Here is a 25,568-nt window from a genome sequence, read left to right as displayed (position 1 = left end):
TACATGTCCAAATTCAAAGAGCAAAGAGAAAAACTGCAATTTGTCAGGGGCTGAAAATCAGTCATTTATTGATCACCAGAACCATACATAATCGCTTTCAAAGCTTTTCAGCAGTAGTGCTTCCTGCATCCCTCCATCCCTCTCCCCATGTTATCACACATTGCACTTATCACACATTGCTCTTTACACCCTAACCCTCCCAACCCCCCCCGCCCACCCACTGGCTGCAGATACTACCCACAAGCCCCTGGGCTCATTCTCTCATTCTCCTCCACTGAGGCCAGTCACACCAGCCTGGGAGGTTACGATAAAAGGCAACCCTGAAAGGAGCTTCCTTACCGACCCGTACTGTCCTTCACTCAGACAAGAGACCTCGAGAGACACACACCGACAGAAGTCAAAACTGCCAACACACCCGGCTATAAGCCTTACAGGAAGGGCCCGGCCGGTTCAGAAGTGCTCCCTTTAGTTTAGAGTCCTCTTTGTTCCTAGAAGACATTTTTTTTCTCATTCTACATTATCCCCTCTTTAAAAACAATTCTCTCGAGCACCAATATTTCAGCTTTATGAAAATAATGCTAACAGTTTAAAAAGTACTTATCTGTATCTCCCTTTACTGAGAAAACAAGCGCACACTGCACTGAAAAACAAAGTATTAAAAAAGTTTCAATTCAAATTAAAAGACAGTAAGATCACATTGTGTAGCTAGCCATTAAGAGGTAAATAATAGTCATATTATAAGTACATGTAGTTATATATTCCCTCGATGGGATAGGCAGACATGAAGGGTGAGAGTTAGGGTGGGAATGTGGTTAATGCTGGAACAGTCTTTCACAGCTTGGACATGCACCCTCTAGTTATTGCTTTACTGATGACGTCAAACCCTCATATCATGACTACACACACTAAATGTGTCCTTGCAAAGCAAACATGCAGTCCAAACTATACAATCCAAACTGTCCTGTATCTGACACAGAACTCACATGAAATGGTGGAAATTGGGGGTGGAAAGTACGTACTTTCTCATCTGAATCTTTTTACTTTTACTGAAGTTCCATGCCTTGGCAGCTTCCTTTCAAAGGTTGCAGGGATCCACTTATGTAGAAAATTCCAAGGCAAGAGAGGAGTAAACCAACTTCTCTTTGGCACATTCTGAGTGAGTGACAACTGCAAGCCAATACTTGAATCTCAAGCTCCAATGCTCTAGTGCAGGTAATGCTTTTATATCAATCTCTGTGCTTTGTAAGACCTGTGTCCTCGTGCTACTATGGACACAAGAATACCATTAAAGCCAACCTGTTTCACAGCCACATCCACCAATCAAAACCCACTCTTTTTTGACACATTTTGATTTAGTACAGGTCCTGGAATCAAGAAGACACTTCTACCCAATTGTGTCTGAACTAGTGCCTTGCATCAGTGTGTACAAAAAAAAACCCCACAAAGCTGCCAACGCGTCTTTGGTCATAGTGTTTACAAGGGCAACCGACTTTCTCTTGGTTTTCCACAGTAGCCATACATTCAGATGAGCTTCATATGCTGAAATAAAGTTTAACACATTCAAAAGTCCAATGAATCCACAAGAGAGAACCTGTAGCTCAGCTAGACTATATGGAGTGAGCCACTATCAATAAAAATCCAGCCATTTCTACATCTACAGCTTTTCAAACAAGAAAGTTCTATCTTCTCCATGCCATCTGGTTCTCTGACCTTTAAGGTCACCTAGTCACTCTGTGCACATGAACTCAGTGAAAACACTACCTTTTGGGGCTTAAGTGTGTTAGCTGAAGCTGGGGAAATCAATCAGAATCCTGGAGGAGCACAGTCCATAGACCACAGCCCAAAGGAACTCAAGCCAACAACTGATCCAATCAGTTTTCTTATAGATACAGTGGACTAGGGGTTTTAAAAGTTGCAGCCTGTACCTGTGGGGCTATAACTCTAATGACCAGGCAAAACTCTGCCTGGCATTTCCTTTTTCTTATTCTTTTTAGTAAGTGATGTCTGTTGGGGTATCATTCTAGGAACATACCAAATCTGCGTGTGCACGCAGTTTCTAGACCAAATAAATATACTTAAATAGAAAATTTGACCTAAAACCCTTCAACACAAAGGGGGATAATGAGGGTTCCATAACTTTCTTGCAGATTTATCCTTCACGGCATCCGGAGGAAGACCCCTGTTCACCATATACATGTATGTCTCTCCCCACATCCATGAAGAGGCTCACGCTGGGCTTAGTAACTTCTTTGCAAAAGTCTCTTTAAAAATTATTTTAAAATAGCTCATATCATATACACAGCTGACAACAAAAATGGTACAAGAAATTGAAAGTGATTGATGATGGGGGTTTAGGGAGAAATTCCCGAAGCAGATGGAGGTCTAGATGTGGACACAGGCGTCGGAGTCAGGGCGACAACAGGGCTGGGACTGGGGGTAGAGGTTGGAGTTGCTGTTGGGGTGGGTGCAGAGGTCAAGGGAGTGGCAGTAGCCGCTGGAATGCTTTCTTGGGTGGCAGCTGGGGGAGAAACAGCAGCAGGGACAGGGGCATTGGCTGAGGACGGGGTAGAGGGTGGATCAGCCTTGTTGAAATTGAGGTCCAGGATGTGCTGTTGCAGGTGTCGGACCCAGTCCTCTTGTACAGAGAGGGGTCCATGAAACTCCACCTCACAGAACCTGAGAATAGGGATCAAGAAGCCAATAGGTAAATAAAAAAATTAATTTATTAGATTAATAATTAGCTAATATTGACTTTATTTACTCACTTCAACATTCCACCTAGGCAGTTCAGATTAAGAAGAACTCCACACTTCAAGACTAACAAATAATAAACATTCACAAAGTAAATGAATACTCTACTTTCTTAATTTGACAGATACAACTTCATACAATTTTACACATTTCTATAACAGCCTCACCTCAAACACACTGCGAAAGAAAGAACTGCACAGCTAACTGAACACAGACAAGCTTCACAGAAATTCCCCCATTTAGACCCACCTGCACTTAAGAGAGTAGATCTTGCCCACTAGTTTCACAAGGGGAGTGGATGGGGGCTTTGGCACGAGAGCGGGAATGGTGCCAGTCCGAGGAGGCTGGGGGGGAGTTCTGTCCCTCTCTCCACTTTCAGAGTGGGACAGGTGCTTTGGTGGACGACGCTCAAAGCCTAGGACAGAGGAGCAGAAGACACAGCAAGATATTATCAAGGGGACAACTACAGCAAGTTAAACTGCCAACAGAAAGACACTAACATTCACTTGGATATGGGACAACAGCATGTAGCATGCAACAATTTTTTACAGTAGGATTTATTTCATACAACAAAACAATCATTTCTCCAAATCAACATTTTTCAACTACTTTTGGGTCATCACATCAAATGTGTGTTCTCTGCTTTTAAGAAGAGTGTCTATAGTGTTGCATGAGGTAATATCGCTAACCTCGAAGTGTGCGGACGTTGAGCTCGCTGCGCGCCACTTGTGCATGGGGCAGTGTTTGGCGGGACAGGCCGTGAAGGGCCTGCGGCGAGGGGGTGCCTCCATGTCCTGGCCGAGAAGACACCCACCCGCCCCCTGTGATCTCACGGCCTGCCCGCCGACCGAGGGTTGACCCCAAGGAGGGCCGCTGAGAGGACAAAGGCCTGTGGGTACCAGATGCTGAAGCGTCTCTGAAGTCATTCATCAGAGAAGACGGCAAGCTGTACTTCTTCATTACAAAGGCAGACAGAGAGGCAGGCCAGGTTAATATGGAAGACGAGAGAAGACAAGGTAATGTGTGTCAGTCTTGATCTACATCAGTCTGCACCACTGCTTTTTACCCCCTCACTTAGGTCACATTTTTTAACAAGGCAACTTACAACGTTAATTGCACACTGAAGTTAACATCAGAATAACAATAATGTTAAGCTACACTGAATAAATGAGTGGGCAAACCACAAAGGACACAAGACAAGAAGCTTAAGAAACAGAACTGAGGGAATGAGAGGAAAAACGGGAGGACAGCAACTGCAATTAAACCGAGTGGTTACAAGAAGTTGAACGAAACAGAGCAGGGTCTAGAGTTTGGCACCAGTACTGGCCTCCTCAGCAAACAGCACACATGGGTCATCTGCAATCTTTACCTTCTTGGGGAAGGGCCTATCACCCTGTAGGTAGCGCTTATGGATTTCAGCAACCTTCTGTGGCCTGCTGCGCATCCAGGCGCTTAGGGTCTCAATGGGGGAGCCATTGACGCACCACTCCGTCACCCCAAACTGCCGCAGATGTGCACGGGCATGGCTGGCTAGGGCCTTGCGGTTCTCAAAATAGAAGCCGCACAACTCACAGCTGGCGTCAGTAGTGGGGGCTGGGGTTGGAGAGACAGAGAGAACATGAAGCATTGGACCATTGCGGATGAAACCAGACAAGGAGCCAGCAGTTATCAAGAGCGAGGAGGTCATTCCAGTGGCACTGCATTTACAGTGTACGCTGTTACACTCTGGAGCTTGCGGGATTGAATCTCTTCCAAGGTATACGAAAGCCCAAAAATTGCAAATTCACTGCCTCTTTCGTTTGCCAATAAATATTAGACAGATCGAGAGCCTGGGGGTTATGACATAGCCAGGAGCAGACTAGATTCCTACCCAAATAACATGATTGCACATTGTGCTGCTTCAAACCACAGGAGCTAGAATAAACGCCAAAATGTTTGAGTCTTCCAGGCATGAGTTAAGATTATACTCAACCAAAGGTGAAAGGTCATGTATTAGTCTGCACACTAGAGAACAGCAAGGCAGTTGAAACATATCAGAACCCAAACCCTTTGTGCCCCAGATCTACCTGAGTGAGATGCTGCATACTTGTCAGGAGAGGATTTCCCCTTGAAGGAAAAATCCAGTGGTGGAGGTGAGAATGTTTTGGGTGAAGGTTTCTCCAGATGATGTCCTTCCTCTGGCAGAGCTCGCTTGCCCAAAGGGGAGACACCCACAAAACCAACACCCTTTCCATTTAAAGGTGGCGCATGGAGGGAGACCCTGCCCATACCTTGCTTGAGAAGGCGGGACCCTGTGTGGACCATGCTGAGAGGGGACTTGCGAGAGAACTTAGGAGACAGGTAGCCCGATTCATCCCAGACAGCACCACCCCCGCTAAGCCCTGGTTCCTTCTTCACCTGGCCAGCAGGGGTTGTGCCATTCTTGAGCATGAGCTCCCGCAGGGTGTCAATGGGCGAGCCATTAACTGACCACTCTGTGATGCCCAGCTGACGCAGGTGTGAGCGGGCGTGGCTGGACAGACCCTTACGGTTCTCAAAATACTCTCCACAGAACTCACAGCGGATATCCCGAGCAGGTTCTGGCTCAGCAGCTGGGGCTGGGAGAGACGGAATGGTGGAGAAGAAAAAAGAAGAAACAGAATTAAGATTACAACAGAACACAAAAAAGTTACTTTTTAAACCTCATTTTGTCATGGTTTATTTTCTTTTTCCTTCATGCAGTACACAGTTTATGAATTACGATGACTGATGGACTTTTCCCTGCAGAGAAAAACTAGAACACACACTGACACATTAATGGGAGCTCACAAGTCTTTACTGAGAAACACAATCACACATGTGGCTGAAAAAGATGCAAAGCCTGGGTTATTCTGAGCAAATATTTCTGTATGAGGAAACCATTTGAAACACTGAGCCACAGAGATAGAGGAGGCAGTGCCAAAGGGCAAAAAAACGCACCAAAGTTAAGAGGCAGGACACTGTCTTGTGCAGCCCAATTTTGTGGCAGAGCATCTGGGACATAAGAGCCAACAGACCCAATGGGGGCTCCACCCCCACTGCTGCCCCCGCCTAAAGTGGCATTCGGCATAGCCAGCTCCAGCTGCACAGGTTCAACCTTCGGCTTCACTGCGATGGCAGGTCCAATCACAGCGCCTGCTTTGCGTGCAGTGGGCTGGTGCCCATGGGAGAGGGCAACAGGCAACCGCTTGATGAGGGCAGGAGAAGATGGGGAGACTGGAGGTGAGCGAGGTGCCCCCGGGGAAGATGGTGGCGACTTCAGGGGCCTGATGGGCATAGCGCAGGGCAGGCCACGGCGAGTTATCAGCTCTCGCAGAGTATCAATAGGCGAGCCATTGACTGACCACTCTGTAACTCCCAGTTGCCGCAGATGTGAGCGAGCATGGCTGGAAAGGCCCTTGCGATTCTCAAAATACTCCCCGCAAAACTCGCAGGCTATCTCCTTCAGAGGCTCACCTGAAGTTGGAGAGGACAGACAGATCACAAAATGTAACTAAATTGTTATTTTGAAATAAAACACACACAGACACAAACTAAAATCTCCAAAAGTGCTGCTAGGTTAAAGAGCCACATTCTGCCTCATACACATACTATCAGACTCAGAGTGCTGTTGTTCCTTCATCCTTATCACCAGGGTAACGCAATCCGTGTCAAGGGCCTCACCATGGGTGAGAGGTGCCAGCTCCCCACTGCTCAGGCGGAAGGCCTGCAGAGCTGCTTTCTCAGCAGATGAGGGCTTGAACCGTTTCACAGGGGGGGACAACAACACTGAGCGGGCAGTGCTTTTCATCCCAGACCCACAACCTCCTGCTGAGGCACCCTTGTGTAAGCCAGTTGGGGACAAAGGCAGGACAGGTCGTTTGCCAGAGGATAAGGTGGAGGCAGGAGGCAGGCTAGCCCTGATGCTTCCCCCCTCTGATAACTCTGGTAGCAGGGTGTTGGCCCGATGCTTGAAGTCATCAGTATGGATGAGCTGATTCAGCAGGTCGATGGGTGATCCTTTGGTTTCAGCATCGACCACCCCAAAGTGGCGGAGGTGAGCCCGGGCATGGCTAGACAGCCCTTTGCGTGTCTCAAACCAGGCACCACACAACTGGCACACAATTTCTTTGCCGGCGTCAACCTCTGCAGCTAAAGAAGAAAGGGCAAAAAAAAAACCAAAAAGAACCTGAGTTTTAAAAAACAGGGAACACATTCAAGTTAGTCTACAGAGAAAACACAAGAAAACGAAAAACACATGTGATCATAGTCTGACTGATACATGATTTAGGGCCTGGATCAGCATCAAAATTTTAAATCCAGCAACAGGTCTTTCAAATAAAGTGTCAACGTCAAATATAAATGAATTAAGGATTTTCAGTGATCAAACAAGTGCAACACCAGCAATTTTGCTCAGCCAGATAATCACAAATCTTGGCAAGTATGTGAATTCAATCCAGATCTCAGCTCTGCCTCCACATCCAGAACTCAAAATGGTTTTTACTTGCTCGACAAGCCAGTGTTTAACTTTGTTTGCTCAAATGTCAAACCAAACACACAGTGGCATAAATTAAATTTGAAAATGACTGATTTCCACAGGTCTGTATAATTAAGTCTACTTATTTTCTCTTTATAACAGAGCAATTTGAAAACACTGAACACAGCACTGTAACAATTAAAATTTTCATTTGGTACATTTCCAAATAAAATTTGTAATGTATCACTTTTACTGACAATTGCCCCATGACAACTGGCAAATGTGTTGTCAACCCTAGATTTAAGGAGCCAGCAGTACACACAGTACTGTAGTTCTGGAAAAGGGCAAAACTGAGGGAAATAAGTTCTGATATTCAATATACCTTTGAAAATTCCATACTCCTCTTAAAAATCAGAATACTTGCAATTTATATATTAAGAGACTAATTCTGTATGGCTTTCTACCAGAAACTGAGGGCATACATAACCATCCCTTACACAAGTTTAGAGGGGCATCGGTCTCCTGAGGAGCCCAGAACGGCTTGGCAGAAACAGCAGAGGCCACAGAGGCTGACGGGGTCTTCCCAGAGCCGAGTTTGGACTCCATGGTGTGTCGAGGAGAAGAGGTTGGCAAGAGAGAGGAAATAGGCGCTTTCTTCAGAGATGGCGATGCTGAGCGTGACTTGACAAACACAGATGGTGAAGATGAACGGCTGGTGGAGGGTGGTGCTTTGCTAGCAGTGCTCAGTGGAGACAGCGGGGCAGCAGGCTTATTCTCCAAAGCCGCCACCTTCGTCCCCACTCTAGCCCCTGGCACCTCCTTTCGGGCTGTAGGAGTTCCGTGCTGTGTCTTCTTAACTGGGGGAGGTGGCGGCGGTTGTGTTGGGGAAAAGGGGCCATCCCTCTCCTTGATGAGCTGGTATAGCAGGTCAATGGGTGCCCCGCTGCTCTCTGACACACTAATACCCAGTTGTCGGAGGTGTGAGCGGGCGTGGCTGGATAAGCCCCTCCTCGTTTCAAAGGGCGCTGCACATACCTCACATTTCAACAAACTGGGGGCTGTAAATGAACAGGCACATTTATGTCAAAGTTTATGGAACTTTCATAACATGTGTATAATCACTACCATTGTTTCCTTCTCTATATCTTGCCCTGTTATGTTTTCAGTGTACAGTGCTGCTTCAAAGTATGTGAACCCTAGAGGGATAACAACTACTCTTGTATAAAATATTAAACCTACTACATCTAAATCTTAAAATTATAAAACGAATAAATACTATACCTACTTGGTTCAACCAATGAAACTTGGGGTTCACTTATTTTTTGCACCTGCAATAACATTTTTCTACTAAACATTATATCCTCTAAACCAACTCACTGAATTGGTCATTACACACCTATTATATCAGATGAGAAAGACTGGTTCTAACTTAACAATTTTGTGGTACAACTAAGGGATGTAAGGGGTTCTCACATTTTCAAGCAGCACTGTAGTTACTATTTATTCACTTGGCTATGCTTCTCCAAAGCGACTTACAATGTTGGGTTTGCATACTAAGGAACTTGACAGCTCTAAGCACTATGCCACTGTCACTGTGTTCCAAAGCGCTTCCTCGCACCTTTAGAGTCCGAACTCTCGTGGGTAGGACTGTCTGCGGACCCAGGGTCTGCGGGGATCACGCTGCTGCCCCCTGGCCGTGGGGGTGTATCCCCCATGTCTGCCTCAGGGTCCTCCTCTGTACCTGGAAACACAGAAATCCCATGTGTCACTTTTCTGACTGAACCACTTTTACGGTCCTACACACAGTACATACAACACCTGAATCCAAAACATCAGAAGAATCAACATTAAAATTGGTCTCTCTTTACCTGGCAGTTAAAACATTGCTCATAACTACATGTGCTTATTTTACCTTCTACCTCTATCATTTTTCATAACCCTTCACTGATGAAGCAAAAAACATGTGACTGCTGACATTCCAAGCACAGGCAGTCCCCGAGTTACAAACGGCCGATTTACATTCAACCCATCCTTACGAACCACCCACTTACTGACCAGAAGTTGATTTTTGTCACCCTTAAGTAACAAAAACTTCACAATTAAGCCTATTATATAAAAAATCTGAGTTACTGTATAAACAATGGTTCGTAACAACAAATGGGCGCAACTCTCCAACGCGCATCAAAACACTGCGCGTCTACAGAGGTTTGCCGGCTGGTGGGCGGGGCGCATGAGCCCCAGGTAGGACAGACTTCCTTCATTTCCCGTTAATAGTGTCTTGTGTGTTACTGCATTCGGCTTTATTTTTTTTTGTTTTTACCCTCTTAACCATGACACCAAAGCGCAAATGTGATGCAAGCGATGGTTATGCATCCAAGGGAAACAATCACAACTGAAACTAAAGAGGAAACAATAAATCGACAGGTGAAACGCCAACAAACACTGGAAAAGGGAACATTAAGTTTATTTAATGTTTTGCACACACAGTCTCTCTCTCTCTCTCTCTGAGAGCACTCGGCTGCAAAAGAAACTTTTTCCCAATTGCATAATCTCGCTCCAGACAACCCCATCCCCCGCGTTCTCAAACCTACCTCACTTTGCTCAAGTCCCCTTCCATGTCTCTTTGATAACCACTGCCCGCCCTGTCCCTCAACCACAATTTTGGATCCTCCCCCTGTTCAGTATGCTGATCGACCGACCAACCATTCGCCCGACCTTGACCATGAGAACCTGTCTAGTCCTTTGATTCTGAATAAAGGATCCTGCACTTAGGTCCAGCCTCCTCTCTATCCTCTGTTCATCATCACAGTAGTAACATTATCTCTTTCTGTTATAAATATTGTAGTTACATTTTTTATTATTATTACTATCATTATCATTACATTGTATTATTATTACATTCTTACTTATATTAAAGATGTTGTAGTGTATTCAAAGTGTTTCTTTACTGTTTTTTATGCATAGAAAGGTATACTATGCATAATATACTAAGACATTAACGTCAGTTTCTCAAATATCCACCACACCTAACTTCCGACTTACGTCAAAATCCGACTTAAAGACAGACTGGGGACACGGAACTCGTCGTAACCCGGGGACTGCCTAGCCTTTAGCTATATGATCCAAACAAGCTCTGCGCGGTACAGAAAGAGGAAACGTTTCCTGAAATCAGTAAAGGAGTCTTATTATGTCCGCTTCGCGAAGTCTGATTGTAGAAGCTGCGCAGAATGTTTATTTAAGCCCCCCGCTGTGCTGTCGTCGGAGGAAAAACACAGGAGCGACCAGTCAGTCCCTGGCTGTGCGTATGGCGGAGCCTCTCTCTCTCTGGCGCCGCTGGCACTCGGCTACACGGCTCTCCGCGCTCGGCACGTCCGTCCGCCTTGGACCAAACGCGCGCTCAGCAGCAGGCGCGACTTCACACAGATATAGATGCGGGAAGAATCGCGACCGAAGCCGAAGGGCCTTTGCCACTCCTGTTTTGTGGCAATGATGCACTGCGGAGCTGAGCCGCTCCGTCCCGGACCCGCTCACACAGAGATATCTCATCATCTACTCGCCACACTGCGGCGTTAGATAACCGGCATCCGTTTCTTTCGACGTACGGGCTGGTTTTAAATAAAAAAAAAAAAAAAAAAAAGAGCGCCGGCGTTGTCGCTAACCGCAGCAGTGCAGCTCAGCTCCGGAGTCCGGGCCGCCGGAGCCAGATCGTTGCGCCGTTGCTAGTGCGCTCGACGACGCGCAGGCGGCCATTGCGGCGCTTCCGCGTGCATCAGCCGCGCGGCAGGCGCGACCAATCGTGCCGAGGGCGGGACGCGCCGGACCAGACGGTGCTAATCGACGCGAGGAGACGCGTTCCACAAGTTCTCAATTGAACCTCGTTGAAAGGAGGAACATTTACATCCCCGTAAGCGTTGCAGCTTGTGACCTGCCGGGGGGGGGGGTCTGAATGTATTGTTGTGAATTTCCTGCCAGGAAATGATTTGGAATAATGATTATACGTTTGATCCGTGTTGTAAGGTCTCGGCTTGCAGCTATATAATGCGTACATAAAAACATTTGATTTAATAACTAGGAATGACCCTTAATGTATGATCGCAATATCTAATCTAGTAGGCGGTACGGTGGCACAGCGCCTGGGTGGTGCGAAAGGACATGGGTTCGATCCCCACTCAGCCCGTGTGTGGAGTTTGCATGTTGTTCTCCCCCTGTCTCTGTGGGTTTCCTGTGGGTGCTCTGGTTTCCTCCCACAATCCAAAGATATGCTGCTCAGGTTCCCCCGTAGTGTGTGAGTGTTCCACTGATGTATGGATGACTGACCCGGTGTAAGTAGTGTATCTAGCAGTGTAAGTCACCTTGGTGAATAAGGTGTGTGGGCTGATAACACTACATAGAGTTCATTGGAAGTTGCTTTGGAGAAAAGTGCCTGCTAAATAAATAAATGTAAATGTATTACTGCTATTAATAGCAATACTAGTAGGGTTTTTTTTTTTTTTTTTTTTTTAAATTTCATTAGCATTCCTTTTACAATGACAGTGCCCCCAGTTCATAGGAGCGGGTGGGTGTTTTACCACAGTAAGTCAGTAAGGGTTTATGGGTGTACCTATTCCTGTCTTCAACCACAACAATATGCACTGTTACTCAGAGCCAAGAACAAATCCAGATCACATGCACATTTACATTTATTCATTTAGCTGGTGCTTTTCTCCAAAGTGATTTAGACTTATTTACCCATTTCTTTCTATCCATCCATCCAGTGGGGTGCGGTGGGTTTCACCTGTGCCCACTTTCTGGCAGGTCATGGGTTCGAATCCTGCTTGGGCTGCCTTGAGACGGACTGGCGTCCCGTCCTGGGTGTGTCCTCTCCTCCTCCAGCCTTGCGCCCTGTGTTGCCGGGTTAGGCTCCATTTCGCTGCGACCCCGCTTGGGATAAGCGGTTTCAGACACTGTGTGTGTGTGTGTCCATCCATCGTCAACAACCACTTGTCCTGAGCAGGGTTGCGGCGAGCTGGAGCCCAACCTGGCAACACAGGGCGCAAGGCCGAAGGGGGAGGGGAAACACCCAGGACAGGATGCCAATTACCCATTTCTACAGCTGGGTAATTTTACTGGAACAATTTAGGGTAAGTACCTTTCTCAAGAGTACTACAGCTGGAGGAGGAGGAGGGGATTAAACCTGTGGGTCCAAAGGTAGCAGCTCTAACCAATACGCTACCAGAGGTTCCCTGATTTGAAAACACTTGAGATTTGAAGACACTGAGATAGTATTTTTCAATGCCATATTTAGAGAAGAGCTATTATAATAAGTAGTAAATACACATAAATTAGAGTCTCCTGTCCATACCACTATGACCCTGCACCCTCATGTATAGCAACCAAAGCATTTTTTTTTTTTTAAGCATTACTGTTCCCACTGATCTTTTTCATATGAAACAGACCAAAGTTGAAAGAAGGATTTTCAGAATCTCCAAACACCTGCCCTCTATAAAGTATCAAAGTTCTGAAGCTATTTCATCATGTCACTACTCACCCTCAACATGGGCAGCCATCGGGGAGGGGGAAGGCAGGGTGGGTGGCGACAAAGAGCGGACAGGTGATGCAACCTCTGCAGCCCCAAGGCCACTGGCCCCAGCTACCTCCCACTCATCCTCCGTGTCTAAGCCGTGCACAGGGGAGCTGATCGGAGGACCAGTGGGCAAGGCCAGATCCGGTCGGCTGGAGAAGAGCTCCCGCAGAATGTTGATGGGCGAGACAGTGACCTCCCAGTTGGTGATGCCAAAGTCGCGCAGGTGCGCACGGGCGTGGCTGGACAGGCCAGCACGGGTGTCAAAACCCGCGCTGCAGAACTCACAGCGCATCAGGCTGAAGGTGTCTGGGTCAAAATTAGCCACTGCAAGAAGGGAAGGAAATCTTAAGCACAACAATACAGAATGAAACCTTACAGAATTGTTACCGCTTCATTAGGAACTTTTTTTTTTTTTTTAAATTGAATCCTTATCTATATTCTCTGCCGTTCCATCCTCACCTTTCTTCCTCTTCTTCTGGTAGGAGAACTTTCTTTCAATGGCGTTGACCTCTTCTGGGGAGATGAAGTGGCGAACATTGTAGCTGACACCCACCCGGTTGAGGTGCCCCCTTATGTGATTTGCGAGGCCAATGCCATTGTGGAACCGGTCAGGACAATAAGGGCACTTTCTCTCTACGTTCTTCAAGATCCCTGCATCCTCCTCCAGTGCTTCATTGGACAGAAATATATTTTCATCATCCTCATAGCACTCATCGTCCTCCTCTCCTTCACCATCCTTATATTTCAGAGAATGGATAAACGGGCTCTCTGCTGGAGATGGTTTACCTGAGGGGGAATTTAAGACAGCGGCTGAACTCAGACCCTGTAATGTGTTTATTCTGGTGACAGTTTTTAGGCAGACATTTGTGCAAACAGATCAGAAAATAGTGACGAGAAACAGGATACAATGATGTACCAACACAAAGATCACCTTTGATTATAGCTTAACAGGAGCCTGGAACAATGAAGGCATATGAAATATGGGTTTTCAAATGAGACGAGCTGGTCAAAATGCAACAATGTGGAATGTGTCATTACCCTATGCACACAAACACGTTTGCCTTAGTTGTCACTCACCAGGTGCCCTGTCATTCTCAGAACAGCTGGGTCCAGAGGAGCGAGTTCGGGACCTGGAGTGTAATGGCTCAACTAGGACCAGGGGTACCATATGCCTGAGCTGGTCCCGCTGACAGTCTGTGAGCCCCAGGGTCTCTGCTGCCCCCCGGAGGCTGGTAGAGAAAGTGCGCTTGAGGTGGATAGCTGAGGCAGGCACCTCCATGGAGTCTGCAGGGGAGGCAAGTGTGACTCAGGTCAGTGGCAGGAAGGGATGCTGTGGAACCCAGACCAACCACACACACACACAGCCCAACCAGAAGGTGTAACCACTTCCAGTTAATAAAAAAAAAAAAAAAAAAAAAAAAAAAAGATTACTCAAATGAGTGACCACACATGAAGTACAGTTTCAGATCCCTGACAGATGTCAAATTAAAGTTGATAAGTTGTGTATTCAATCAGAAGTTAATTTTAATTTTCAGTCATTACAAGTCATTTAATTTTATTAGTAACATTACCTAAGCACTGAGATAAGCAGAAAAATACTAATGAACCTTTTTTAGCTTTCAATTTAACAGGCACATCTGACACATTTAGTATTATTTAGATTGTGTTTAGAATATTATAGACAGTGAAGAATGTACACACAAACTCTGGGCAATTGAGAGTCATCAGTTCTCCTGAAACACATCTTTGACTTGTAGGAGGAAATCCATGCCAACGTGATGACAGTCAAAGGGATTTATTCCTGGAGGGCATTTATATGTAAATTTATTCTGTGTATACTGCTGTTTTCATGTTTTTGTAGAATTACAATATATTTCCATAAACATGTTTAGCACTATGATTTTAATTTTGTGAAAGCACAGGAATGGCCACATATAGAGTCATGTGAAAAAGAAAACTACAATTTTTTTTTCAATTTAATTGTTTTACATATTATGGCATAAAAAAAAAAAAAAAACAATCTGGCCCTCACCAACTTCTGTAATTAGACAAATCTACCATTAGGTAACACATAGAACATTCCACTATGTCATTATTTATTCAACAAAAAGCCAAATTTAACAAACCATGTGGAAAAATTGTTTGCCCTTACTGATTCCATTGAATTTAAGAAGGTAATTAGTAGCCAGGCGCTGCTAATCAAATGCACTTGATTAGCTGATCATCAGGAAGTGTGATCATCTCTATAAAAGAAGAACTTTTGGCAGTGTGGTGATCTGGAGCATTCAGGTGTGTGTTTACATCTGGCTGGGGGACCCATCAGCAGTGAACTCAGAGAAGCAACTGGTGCTGCTTATCAGTTTGGGAAGTGTTATAACGTCATTTCCAAACAATTTCAAATGTATCATTTTACAGTGTACAAACTGAACATTCAGAGCAGTTGCTAGTCTTCCTAGAAGTAGGTGTCTCAGCAAATTCCCCCCAAGCTTGGACTGTATAGCGCTCAGAGAAATCACAGAAAACCAAGACACAGAGTCCCAAGTTGGCATGTTAAATGCTAAAGTTAATGACCGTATAGTCAGAAAAAGAGTGAAAACGTATGGCTTTCATAGAAGGGCAGCCAGGAGAAAGCTGCTCCTCTCCAGAAAGGACATTGTTGCATGGCCTAGATTTGCAAAGTCACCTCTGGATGAGACAAGATTTCTGGAGCAACATACTTTGGCCAGATGGAACCAAATTAGAGATGTGTGGTCACTATGTACAGCACCACGTCTGGTGAAAACTAAACAGCATTTTCACCACAAATGCTGTGAAGCACAGTAGTGGAGGGGTGATTTGGGCATATTTTGCAGCTACAAGATCTGAGCACCTTACAGTCATCTAGTTGACCATGAATTCCTCTTTATACCCAAGTATCCTAGCGACAAATGTGAGGCATGTGTCCGACAGCTAAAGCTTGGCCGAAATTGGGTCACGTAACAGGATAATGTACCTAAGCACACCAGTAGATCCAGAAATGAATGGCTGAAAAAGAAAAGAAAATCAAGGTGTTGGAATAGCCAAGTCAAAGCCCAGACTTCAACCCCACTGAGATGCTGCAGCAGGACCTTGAAAGAGTTGTGCTTAACTAAATGCCCTCAGATGTCGATGAACTGAAGCCCTGTTGTGAAGGAGTCGGTTGAAATTCCTCCAAAACAATGTGAGCCTGATAAACTAATACCAAAAAAATTCAAGTTATTGCAGCTAAAGACATACTGAATCATAGGGTGTCCTTACTTTTTGCTTCTGCACATTGTTTTATATTTTGTTAAATAAATGACAGTGGATTCTGTTACATGTTTGTCACCTGAGGTTAGATTTACCTAATTTTTGGATCAAGTGAGGAATAGATTGTTTTCTAATGTCCGGATATGTAAAGCCATAGAATTGAAAGAGGGTATAATTTCTTCAAAAAACCTGCACCATAAGGTTTATGTATTGATAGGGTTAAACATGGTTTGGGAGCTTATGCGTGGTGTTGGCAGCAACATCAACACACAAACACAGGACAATTTAGAGGCACCAATCCACATGTGTTTGGATTGATGGGGAAAACACGTGCTTTAGCTGTGTGGTACATAATGTCTACAAAAGAATGAGCACAGGTATAGAACCATTACAGTGTAACAAAGTACTGCAATTAATGAAGGGAAACTGTCTTTTGTTTTAGGATTTGGGCTGCAATATCAATTAGTTATAATCAAGTCCTCTATCAATTATCCTCAAGTAATTGAATAAGAAAAACACTTTAGTTTTTATCAAACATCAATGAAAAATATACAGGAGAGGAAAAATTATGCCAAACCTCAACATACACAATTACTTTGTTTCATTTAATAAAAATCAACATTTATGCTGTGACATACTTGAAACAATATAATCTAAATTGCAAACAAAACCTGTACATCATTCCAAGTTATACTTAGAGTTCAAAGTAGTGCAGCTTAAATTTAAAACGAACAAATAATTTAAGTACATTCTAGGAATAATATAAGAATTACGGGAGCATGTGGTTTCATTTTTAAAAAAAGTATATTTTCTTGGATGGCTTTTTGGCATTATGAGTAAGGAGGAAAAGGTAAAGGTCTGCCAACAACCTTTACAACTTGTGTGTGTGTAAAGGTTGTTGGCAGACCAACGAAAGGTGCATTACCGCAACCAACTGTGCTGCAATGTGCAGTGGAGGTACTGGAAATGCAAACCTCTCCACACAAAAAAAAAAAACACACAAAAAATGCCATCTCTCAAGCCGTGCAGTCATATCAGCTCTTGGCACAACTGGAAATATTATCTGTGCACTCTGCTGTTCCACATTTGTACATGTACAGTCATGTGAAAAAGAAAGTACACCCTCTTTGAATTCTATGGTTTTACGTATCAGGACAAAGAATCATCTGGTCCTTAGCAGGTCTTAAAATTAGGTAAATACAACCTCAGATGAACAACAGCACATGACATATTACACCATGTCATGATTTATTTAACAAAAATAAAGCCAAAATGGAGAAGCCATGTGTGGAAAAACTAAGTACACCTTATGATTCAATAGCTTATAGAACCACCTTTAGCAGCAATAACTTCAAGTAATCGTTTTCTGTATGACTTTATCAGTCTCTCACATCGCTGTGGAGGAATTTTGGCCCACTCTTCTTTACAAAGTTGCTTCAGTTCATTTAGATTTGTGGGCATTTGTTTATGCACAGCTCTCTTAAGGTCCCACCACAGCATTTCAATCGGGTTGAGGTCTGGACTTTGAGCCATTGCAACACCCTGATTCTTTTCTTTTTCAGCCATTCTGTTGTAGATCTGCTGGTGTGCTTGGGATCATTGTCCTGTTGCATAACCCAATTTCGGCCAAGCTTTAGCTTTCGGACAGAGGGCCTCACATTTGACTCCAGAATACTTTGGTACAGAGGAGTTTATGGTCGACTCAATGACTCCAAGATGCCCAGGTCCTGGGGCTGCAAAACAAGCCCAAATCATCACTTTTCCACCACGGTGCTTGACAGTTGGTATGAGGTGTTTGTGCTAATATGCTGTGTTGGTTTTCACCAAATTTGGTGCTGTGCATTATGGCCAAACATCTCCACTTTGGTCTCATCTGTCCAAAGGACATTGTTCCAGAAATCTTGTGGTTTGTTCAGATGCAACTTTGCAAACCTAAGCCATGCTGCCACGTTCTTTTGAGAGAGAAGAGGCTTCCTCCTGGCAACTCTTCGAACAAACCATACTTGAATCTTTTTCTAATTGTACTGTCATGAACTTTAACATGATAACTGAGGCCTGTAGAGTCTGAGATGTAATTCTTGGGTTTTTTTGCAATTTCTCTGAGCATTGCACAGTCTGACCTTGGGGTGAATTTGCTGGGACGTCCACTCCTGGGAAAATTGGCAACTGTCTTGAATGTTTTCCACTTGTGAATAATCTTCCTCACTGCAGAATAATGGATTTTAAATTGTTTGGAAATGGCCTTATAACCCTTCCCAGATTGATGGGCAGCAACAATTGCTTCTCTGAGATCATTGCTGATGTCTTTCCTCCTTGGCATTGTTACCACACACCTGAATGCTCCAGACCAGCAAACTGCTAAAACTTCTGCTTTTATAGATGTGGTCACACTTGATCAATTAATCAAGGGCATTTGACTAGCAGCACCTGGCTGCTACTTTCCCTCTTAATTCCTATAGAAGCAGTAAGGGTGTACTTAATTTTTCACATGACTGTATACAAGTGGAACAAGTCCTTAAGGCACAAAAATGGATCGAGGGTTACTTGAGGAATCGATTCAGCCCTAGTTTGGATAACTAATGCTAACTATCAAAGTAACTGCGTCCATTTTAACTGGATGTTGTGAGCTTTTAGCATAAATGGATGGCACTTAGGGCCCACAAACCCCTAAAAACTTTTACCATTGAAACTAACAGTATTTACTTTATGGCTTAGAGTTATTAGAAATTGTGTGACTAAGGGTTTCTCATTAACACATTACCTTCGTAAAACAGGAAGAGCGCATAATGTTATTTCAATGTTAACTCCAGAGGACTCAGCAGTTCATGACCACAGCTGAAAGGGTCAGTGCTACGGATCAGTCGTCTCTATTTTGCAGAAAATCCAGTTATAAAGAAACAGCAATACATTAGCAATGTTTGCCTCACCTGGGAGCTGGACTGTGCTGATTCGAGGCCAGAAGCCCCCAGGATGGGATGTTCTGTGACACATGGACTGGTCACCCAAATCCAAGATTTTGTTCTGCTTCTGTGCTTCTCCAGACTCTAGAGGGAGCGCATCACGCCCTGCTGAAAGTACACCCAGGCCAGCCAAGTCAACACTTCTCCTTCCCCTCCTCCGACTGCCGAGGCTCTTGAACGCCACGTCCCTGCGGCGTGTTCTGGTAGCGGTGCTCGAAGGCAGTGCCTGGGACATTTGCAGCAGACATGGGTGGGGTCCCCTTTTGGGAGAAAATCCTGCTTTTGCACTGGCCATGGCCACGAGTGAGGTGGCTGCAGCCTGAGGGAGCGACTGGTGCCCAGAGACTTCCTCAGGGTGGACAAGCCTGAGGAAGTCCTGGCTTGTTCCTGGGCAGTGCTCCTCCTGCTGACCTTCATCCCAAACCGCAGGCTGATTGGGGTGCGCTTGACTCGTTTCCTGGAAACCACAAGAATCACCAGGAAGAGGAGATGCCAAATCCTTGGAGCCATGGGAGGAGTGAAGAGCACCACCAGAACCACCTGCACGCTTGTGAGCCACATCCAGTCCTGTCTGCTCTCCCACACCCCTACTGTCTTTGTTCAATTTGCTGATTTCCAACAAGATTTTCTGCCTTGACTCCTGGTGCTGCCGGATGTGCTCCGCCAGGGTGCTGCTGTCCTCCAGCTCCCATCCACACTCTGAGCACACAAAGCCTCCATCTTCAACGTCCCCTCCTCGCTCCTTTAGTCTCCCACTTTGGCAGTGCTGTTGCATGTGCTCCTGCAGGTGGACCTGCTTCTTGAAGTAAATGCTACACTCCACACATGTGAAAACCTCCTGACATAGAGCGTCTCCACTTTCTACCTTCTTCTCCACCACCTCCTCTCTCATGAGCTCCCCAACATTATCATCATCATCATCATCATCCCGTTGTTCTTCTTTGGCCTTGAAAGCCCCTCTCCGCAGTCCGGGCCCCAGCCCCTCCTTGCGATTGTGCCGTCTCCCTGGCCCCAGAACAGTGCGCTGCTGGGATCCCAGGCCCGAGAAGGGCCTCAGGAGGGCCCGCTTCCTCCTCCTACGCTGGGTGAAGGTGCAGTGGGCCCAGGGGGCTAGTGGGGGACTCTCAGGATCCGAGTCCCCGGGGAAGGTGTACACGTCCAATCCTGCCCCTTCCTCCTTCCGCTTTGGCTTCTCCTTAGATCCTACCCTTTTGCGTCGCCCCTCCTTTGGTTTATTTTCAGGCAGCGACAGCTCAGCAGACACTGTGGAAGCCCTCTCCCTGTTACAGTTTCCTTCAGCTGGATAAGAACAGGAAAAATTGACATCACCAAGAACTGTAGGCAGATACTCCTATCCATAGTGACATCCATGACCTCTAAAGCAAAGACATAACCTGATTACAATCAAGTATAATTTAAAACTGCTAGTCAATCAAACCATAGTGTCTCGGCAGACCCTATATACTCACAGTCTGGTGAGCTGAGCTGTACCATTTTTGGCTCATCATGCTGCGTGCTGGCTCCACCTTGGTCCCACACACCCAAAGCACAGGGTGTGTCATCCTCTGGCATTAAGTGCTGTGTTCTTTCAGGTGCTTGGTCAACCTCACTCTCAGATCTAGAAGAATAAAACAGATGTCATGAACTGAGGAAGACTAATACAGGAAGACAAAATGAGTCACACTACCCACACTGACCAATATGATTGGAACAAGGAGACTATACACATTGTAACTGTTGTTTCATATGTCTCATCTGACTGATTTATTGTTTCTTTCTGCTCTCTCTGTTTCTCCAACTGGCTTTCTCTCAAATTCTCGTCATTGTGTCCCACAACACCTTTGTCTGTTGCGCACTTTATCAATCTGACCATCCACTTTTCTTACGCCATCTCTGCCCATCTGTTCTCCTGCCCGACCTTCCGCTGCCTTTGTTTATTAAGCAGACCAAATACAGGGGATGGACAAAATTACAGAAACACCACATGAAAAAGGACTAACTGTGAAGTAACAAAATGACAATTACAAACAATTGCGAATGAGAGTCATATGAGATTGATGGCCAATTAGTAAAAAAAAATTCATGTGTTTTCTCAAATCAACATGAGGCAACTAAGTTTCAAAGAGGCCAAATAGTCAGTGCCCAGATTGCAGTCACAAAAATGCCAAAATTATTTAATGTTTCAAAGGGAACCACCTCAAAAATAATGACAGTATATGACAGACATGAAGAAACTGCATTGGCAAAGAGGAACAGTGATTCCAAGTAGAATCTCACTGACAAGCCCAGATGGACATCACCGTACAGTTGCTAAAACACTTTGGTAATGTGTCCATCTATGCTTGTCAATGAGCTTCAAAAAAAAAAAAAGGGGAAAAAAAAAAATCACAAAAAAACAGCCCCAAAGTTAACCAAAGAACTGAGTCAAGACCTCTGTGACCCAGTCTAAACAAAAGCTGTACATTGTGAGCTTCAGAAAGCTGGAATTTATGGCAGGGCTGCTATTCAGAAACAGCTTGTATCCAAGGCCAACGCACAAAGAAGCATAATCTGGTGTGAGGAGGACAAAACCCAGACCCGTGAGCAATGAAAAAAATATGGTCTGATGAGTCATCTTTAACCCTTTTTCCTACATCCAGATGGGTTTACGCTTGATGAAAGTTAATGATGCCTGTCTGTCTCCAACTCTTAAATATGGCTGGGATCCATAATGGTATGTGCACACATCTCTTGGGAGTCATTAGATGCTCTGTATTGTCATGTAATGGCCAAGCAACATGGGGCAATTTTACAAGACCAGGTGCTTCCTGTGGTGCAAACACAGTTCCCTCATGATGTTCCCACATTCCAGGATGACGATGCCCCCATACACACCACTAACCAAATTCAAGGGTTGTTTCATCAACACCAGGATGAAGCCGAATGCCTTCCATGGTTTTTCCGATCACCAGATCTAAACATTAACACCAATAATGGGATGTTCTGGTGCCAAGAGTACAAAGTAGATTTCCCTCTCCTTCCTCCCTCAAAGAACTGAAGACTATTCTTCTTGAACAATGGTGCAATATCCCACTGCACACAGTTCAGGACCTGTATGTCAACATTACAAGATTAAAGCTGTTCTGAAGGCAAGCTGTGGACCAATTCCTTATTAGGTCCTTTAAATATGTAGGTGTTTCCATTATTTTGTGTACCCTAAATGTTTTCCATGTTTATCGTTCCTCTGTGTCCATGCTCTACAACAGTGTCTATGTACAGTGGACACTAGAGGCTGCTATTCATGAAATACATTAGTGCCTGTTTCTGCTCCTGCACATCCCTTTACCTGATCCAAGTTGCCCAGTCTGCATTTTTTAATTTAAATGTCAACATCCTACAAGCCTTTCACTTGCTGTGAGTTACAAAAAAAGACTAGAGGGCCTACTCCTGTGCCTTTCCCTCTCACTTACACCCTGTCCCTGTGTCTCACCTTTCTTGCCTGTGTCCCGAAGAAGGGGATCTCACGGGTGGTCCTGGGCTGTGAGCTGCCAGACCGTGAGGGTTAGAAAAGTGCTGTAGCTCCTCCTCTGATACACAACAATAACAATACCATCAACCACACACACTAGGCACAAATTACTGACAGGTAAATGAACCAAATGGACAGAAGTCAACAAACTACAGGAAAATCACAGGTTTACTAACTAGGACCAGGTTGAGATACGTGAATTATGACAATGATGAGCTTGTATAGCCACACCTGCATAACAATTTTGCAGTACAAACAACACCATTAACTGCAACCAGGAGTCAAAGTAAACACTAGCAGGCACAACCCTACACTCAATTATAAATCTCTGAATTTAGAGGTTGTTACACCTTTGAAGTTCAACAATGTTTTGGTCAATGAATTGAGGATTTTTTTTATTCTTTATTCCTCAAGAATAAAAAGTAATGCGCAATTACCATCTAGAGTCTCTTTCTCCGAGTCGGAGTCCCAGGCCTGAGAGGAGGGAAAGGCAGAGGGCCGTGGGTTCCTCCGCGTAACCTCCTCCGCTCCAGTCCCAAAAAAGGAGACCCCTTTTCCTTCTCCACAGATGTCTCTGAGGCCCCCACTGCCAATGTCTTCCGCTCTCACCGCAGAGCAATGGGAACTCTGGCAAAGATACATACATTCATTACCTCTATTTGGTTTCTTGAACAGTTGTCTTATTAGGTAGTTTTTGTTTTTCTACAGGGACTTACAAATTTACACTATTTGCTCTGATGAATATGGAGCAGATGAACGGGAGAAGTTTAAAAACTTTGAGCTTTGGTAGTAATGCAGGGCCTTTTCTGGGACTTAGCTTTTGGAATTTCTTAACTATGATCTACACTTCAATCCATTCCTTATAGCCACTTGTCCAATGCAGGGTCACCGTGGTCTAACACAAAGGGTATGGGGCAGGGTACATCTACGACAGGACACCAGTCAATCACTGAGCAATCGCATACACTCATTCACTCGTGCACACACACACACACACATAATATATTACGGGCAATTTAGAGTCACCAATTCACCTATAACATGTCTCCAGATTCGCGCTCACTTTTGTTAACCGATTGTCTTGCTGAGGGTCACAGCAGTCCGAACCCTATGCTGGAATCACTGGGCACAAGGCAAGGGGGATACACCCCAGACAAGATGCAAGTCACAGGGTAGTCGCGCACACACACACTTACTATACATATTACGGGCAATTGAGCATGTCCAATTAACCTGAAGAGCATGTCTTTGGAAGGTGGGACTGAACCAGGAGGAAATCAAACACGAGACACAAGATTATGTCAACTCCACACATACAGAATCAGATCTGAACCCATGTCCAAACCAACAGCCCAAAAGCTTCTTATTTAACCCACTGCATATTATCCTGGAAGGATTGAGAACATCTGAATGACAAAGGAAACTAGGTCAGTGCAACCTATTTACCATCACGGTGGCCTCCTGAAAACCAGGCTGGAGGATGAGAGCGTTTCGCTCAGACACATCCCTACCTGTAAAGTGCTGCCAAGGGGTGCGGATGGTGAGAGCGGGTTCTCCACCTCAGTGGGAGAGTCAGTACTGGAAGGCGGGTGCCCTGCAGGCTCCATGGTCCCCTAGGGGCACAGTCTGCCAACCGGCTGTGATGCTGGAGGTCTACATGACACAATGGCCTGCAGCCACTACACACAGACACATACAAAGGTCAGGTAGTTACCTGGAAAGCTCTGCTTTCTTTTTTAATTCCATTTTTTATCGTCAATGGGTTGTGTAAGTCATTTGTAAAATAATATGCAAAGCTCACTCATTCCTCAGCATCTTTATGTGGCCCTGGGGGGAATTTACTCTATTTGATAACCAGCATCTTGTAGTACAGCGTGTGCATTTCACGCAATTGTTGTACTATTTGGGCCTTCTCAAGCAGATCTCGTTGAAAGCAATGCACGACTGCGGGAAATGCTCTGCCACCCTGTACGGACCACTGCACAGAGCCTTGTGTGACAGGAGACTTGTTTTGCCACCCCGCACCTCCACGCCGGTTTATATTATGGGATGTCTGACAGACAGCTCCGCAGCCCTCGACCCATTGGCTGTTGTCAAGCAACAGGACTCCACAAAACCAAAATCGGGTGTCTCTGCCTGTCCCCTGCAGGAAAATCAGGTCATGGCCTCTTTATTTGTGGATAATGTCTCTGGAGGCCACAGAAAGGCAGGAAAGTGGCGTTTCACAATATGAATCCAGACAACATGTTAATAACCGCTCAGTTCCGCGCGCACTAGTCTAATAATACTAGTTTCCGCAAGCAAGGCAAGCGGGCCAACAACATGCACGCTGAGGTGCCACTCACATAGTTACACGTCTTCTGTACCTGCTTTTGTCACGTAACTTAGTCCATGTCACCGGACTGGTGGAAATGAAACAACACCGTTTCAGAAACAAGAAAAGTGGGAGGACTTCGAAGCAGCGCATCAGACTGATCAGTTCCCCGGCGCAGGTAACCGCCCGGCTCACGAACACAGAGCGGATAGGCTGCTGCTGGGTGCGCGAGGCGTTTGCGTGAGCAGCCGAAGCGCAACCAGCAGTCCAAAAAGGCACCCGACACACACACACTGCGCTCGCAGAACGACGCGTTTGTGCAGTTTGCGTGCAATAGCGCGCCTCGCCAACGCGCTCCTTTACCGCGCGCCGCCGTACTCACAGGGATTGATTGGCCTGGCGCCCCTGCCGCTCCACGTTAGCTGATCAGCCCGTCTAGGCGCCGCGCTGTATGTCTGTAGCAACGCGTCATGTGTTTCACCGCATGTACGTGTGTGCTGACTTGGCTCTCTGTGTGCCGCTTTTGATTCTGTTGCTTTTTTAGCTGTCACACCCGGGTACGTTGCTGCTCTCACACACTCTTCGCAGTGCAGAGACGCCCGACTCCATTGCGTTCCTCTGCGGGCTGGATGGGCCACGGCTGCGTGACGTCGGTGGGTCGCGAGGGAGGCGCGGGAGGGAGGCACAGTTATCCCGCCATATTGAGTGTGGCAATTTTTTTTTGAGGAGAC

The 25,568-nt window shown here is 45.5% G+C and overlaps 1 protein-coding gene across 6 annotated transcripts; it reads right to left on the bottom strand.

Moving 5' to 3' along the window:
• Window positions 1–25,473, bottom strand: LOC108940091 (protein Wiz-like). Of its 6 annotated transcripts, none has more exons than XM_018761963.2 (18): window positions 25,220–25,473; window positions 24,035–24,202; window positions 22,961–23,150; window positions 22,485–22,581; window positions 20,485–20,633; window positions 18,983–20,314; window positions 13,866–14,072; window positions 13,248–13,574; window positions 12,753–13,112; window positions 8,844–8,966; window positions 7,723–8,283; window positions 6,433–6,900; window positions 5,710–6,225; window positions 4,818–5,348; window positions 4,121–4,344; window positions 3,441–3,705; window positions 3,001–3,166; window positions 1–2,676 (listed from the first exon to the last, which is right to left on the bottom strand). In XM_018761963.2, exons 2-18 carry the CDS (start codon window positions 24,128–24,130, stop codon window positions 2,352–2,354), a joined length of 5,937 nt encoding a protein of 1,978 aa, XP_018617479.2. In that variant the 5' UTR covers window positions 24,131–24,202; window positions 25,220–25,473; the 3' UTR covers window positions 1–2,351. The 6 variants fall into 6 exon arrangements, with proteins under 6 accessions (XP_018617479.2, XP_018617481.2, XP_018617480.2 ...); XM_018761965.2 differs by lacking the exon at window positions 25,220–25,473 and adding an exon at window positions 24,869–25,148; XM_018761964.2 differs by lacking the exon at window positions 25,220–25,473 and adding an exon at window positions 24,890–25,148.
• Window positions 25,474–25,568: the final 95 nt, after the last annotated feature.

Source organism: Scleropages formosus, chromosome 20 (assembly GCF_900964775.1).
Source record: "Scleropages formosus chromosome 20, fSclFor1.1, whole genome shotgun sequence".
Classification (NCBI taxonomy): Eukaryota; Metazoa; Chordata; class Actinopteri; order Osteoglossiformes; family Osteoglossidae; genus Scleropages; species Scleropages formosus.
Note: the sequence above shows the minus strand (reverse complement) of the source record. Positions and strands in the feature narration are given on the sequence as shown.

Excerpts from the sequence above, each read along its gene's own strand:
- LOC108940091 (XM_018761963.2), bottom strand. The coding sequence starts at position 24,130 with ATGGAGCCTGCAGGGCACCCGCCTTCCAGTACTGACTCTCCCACTGAG. Across the intron at positions 20,315-20,484 it reads ACAGCTCAGCTCACCAGACT|CTGAAGGAAACTGTAACAGG; the intron begins GTGAGTATATAG and ends GTTCTTATCCAG. Across the intron at positions 6,226-6,432 it reads GCTGGCACCTCTCACCCATG|GTGAGCCTCTGAAGGAGATA; the intron begins GTGAGGCCCTTG and ends CTCCAACTTCAG.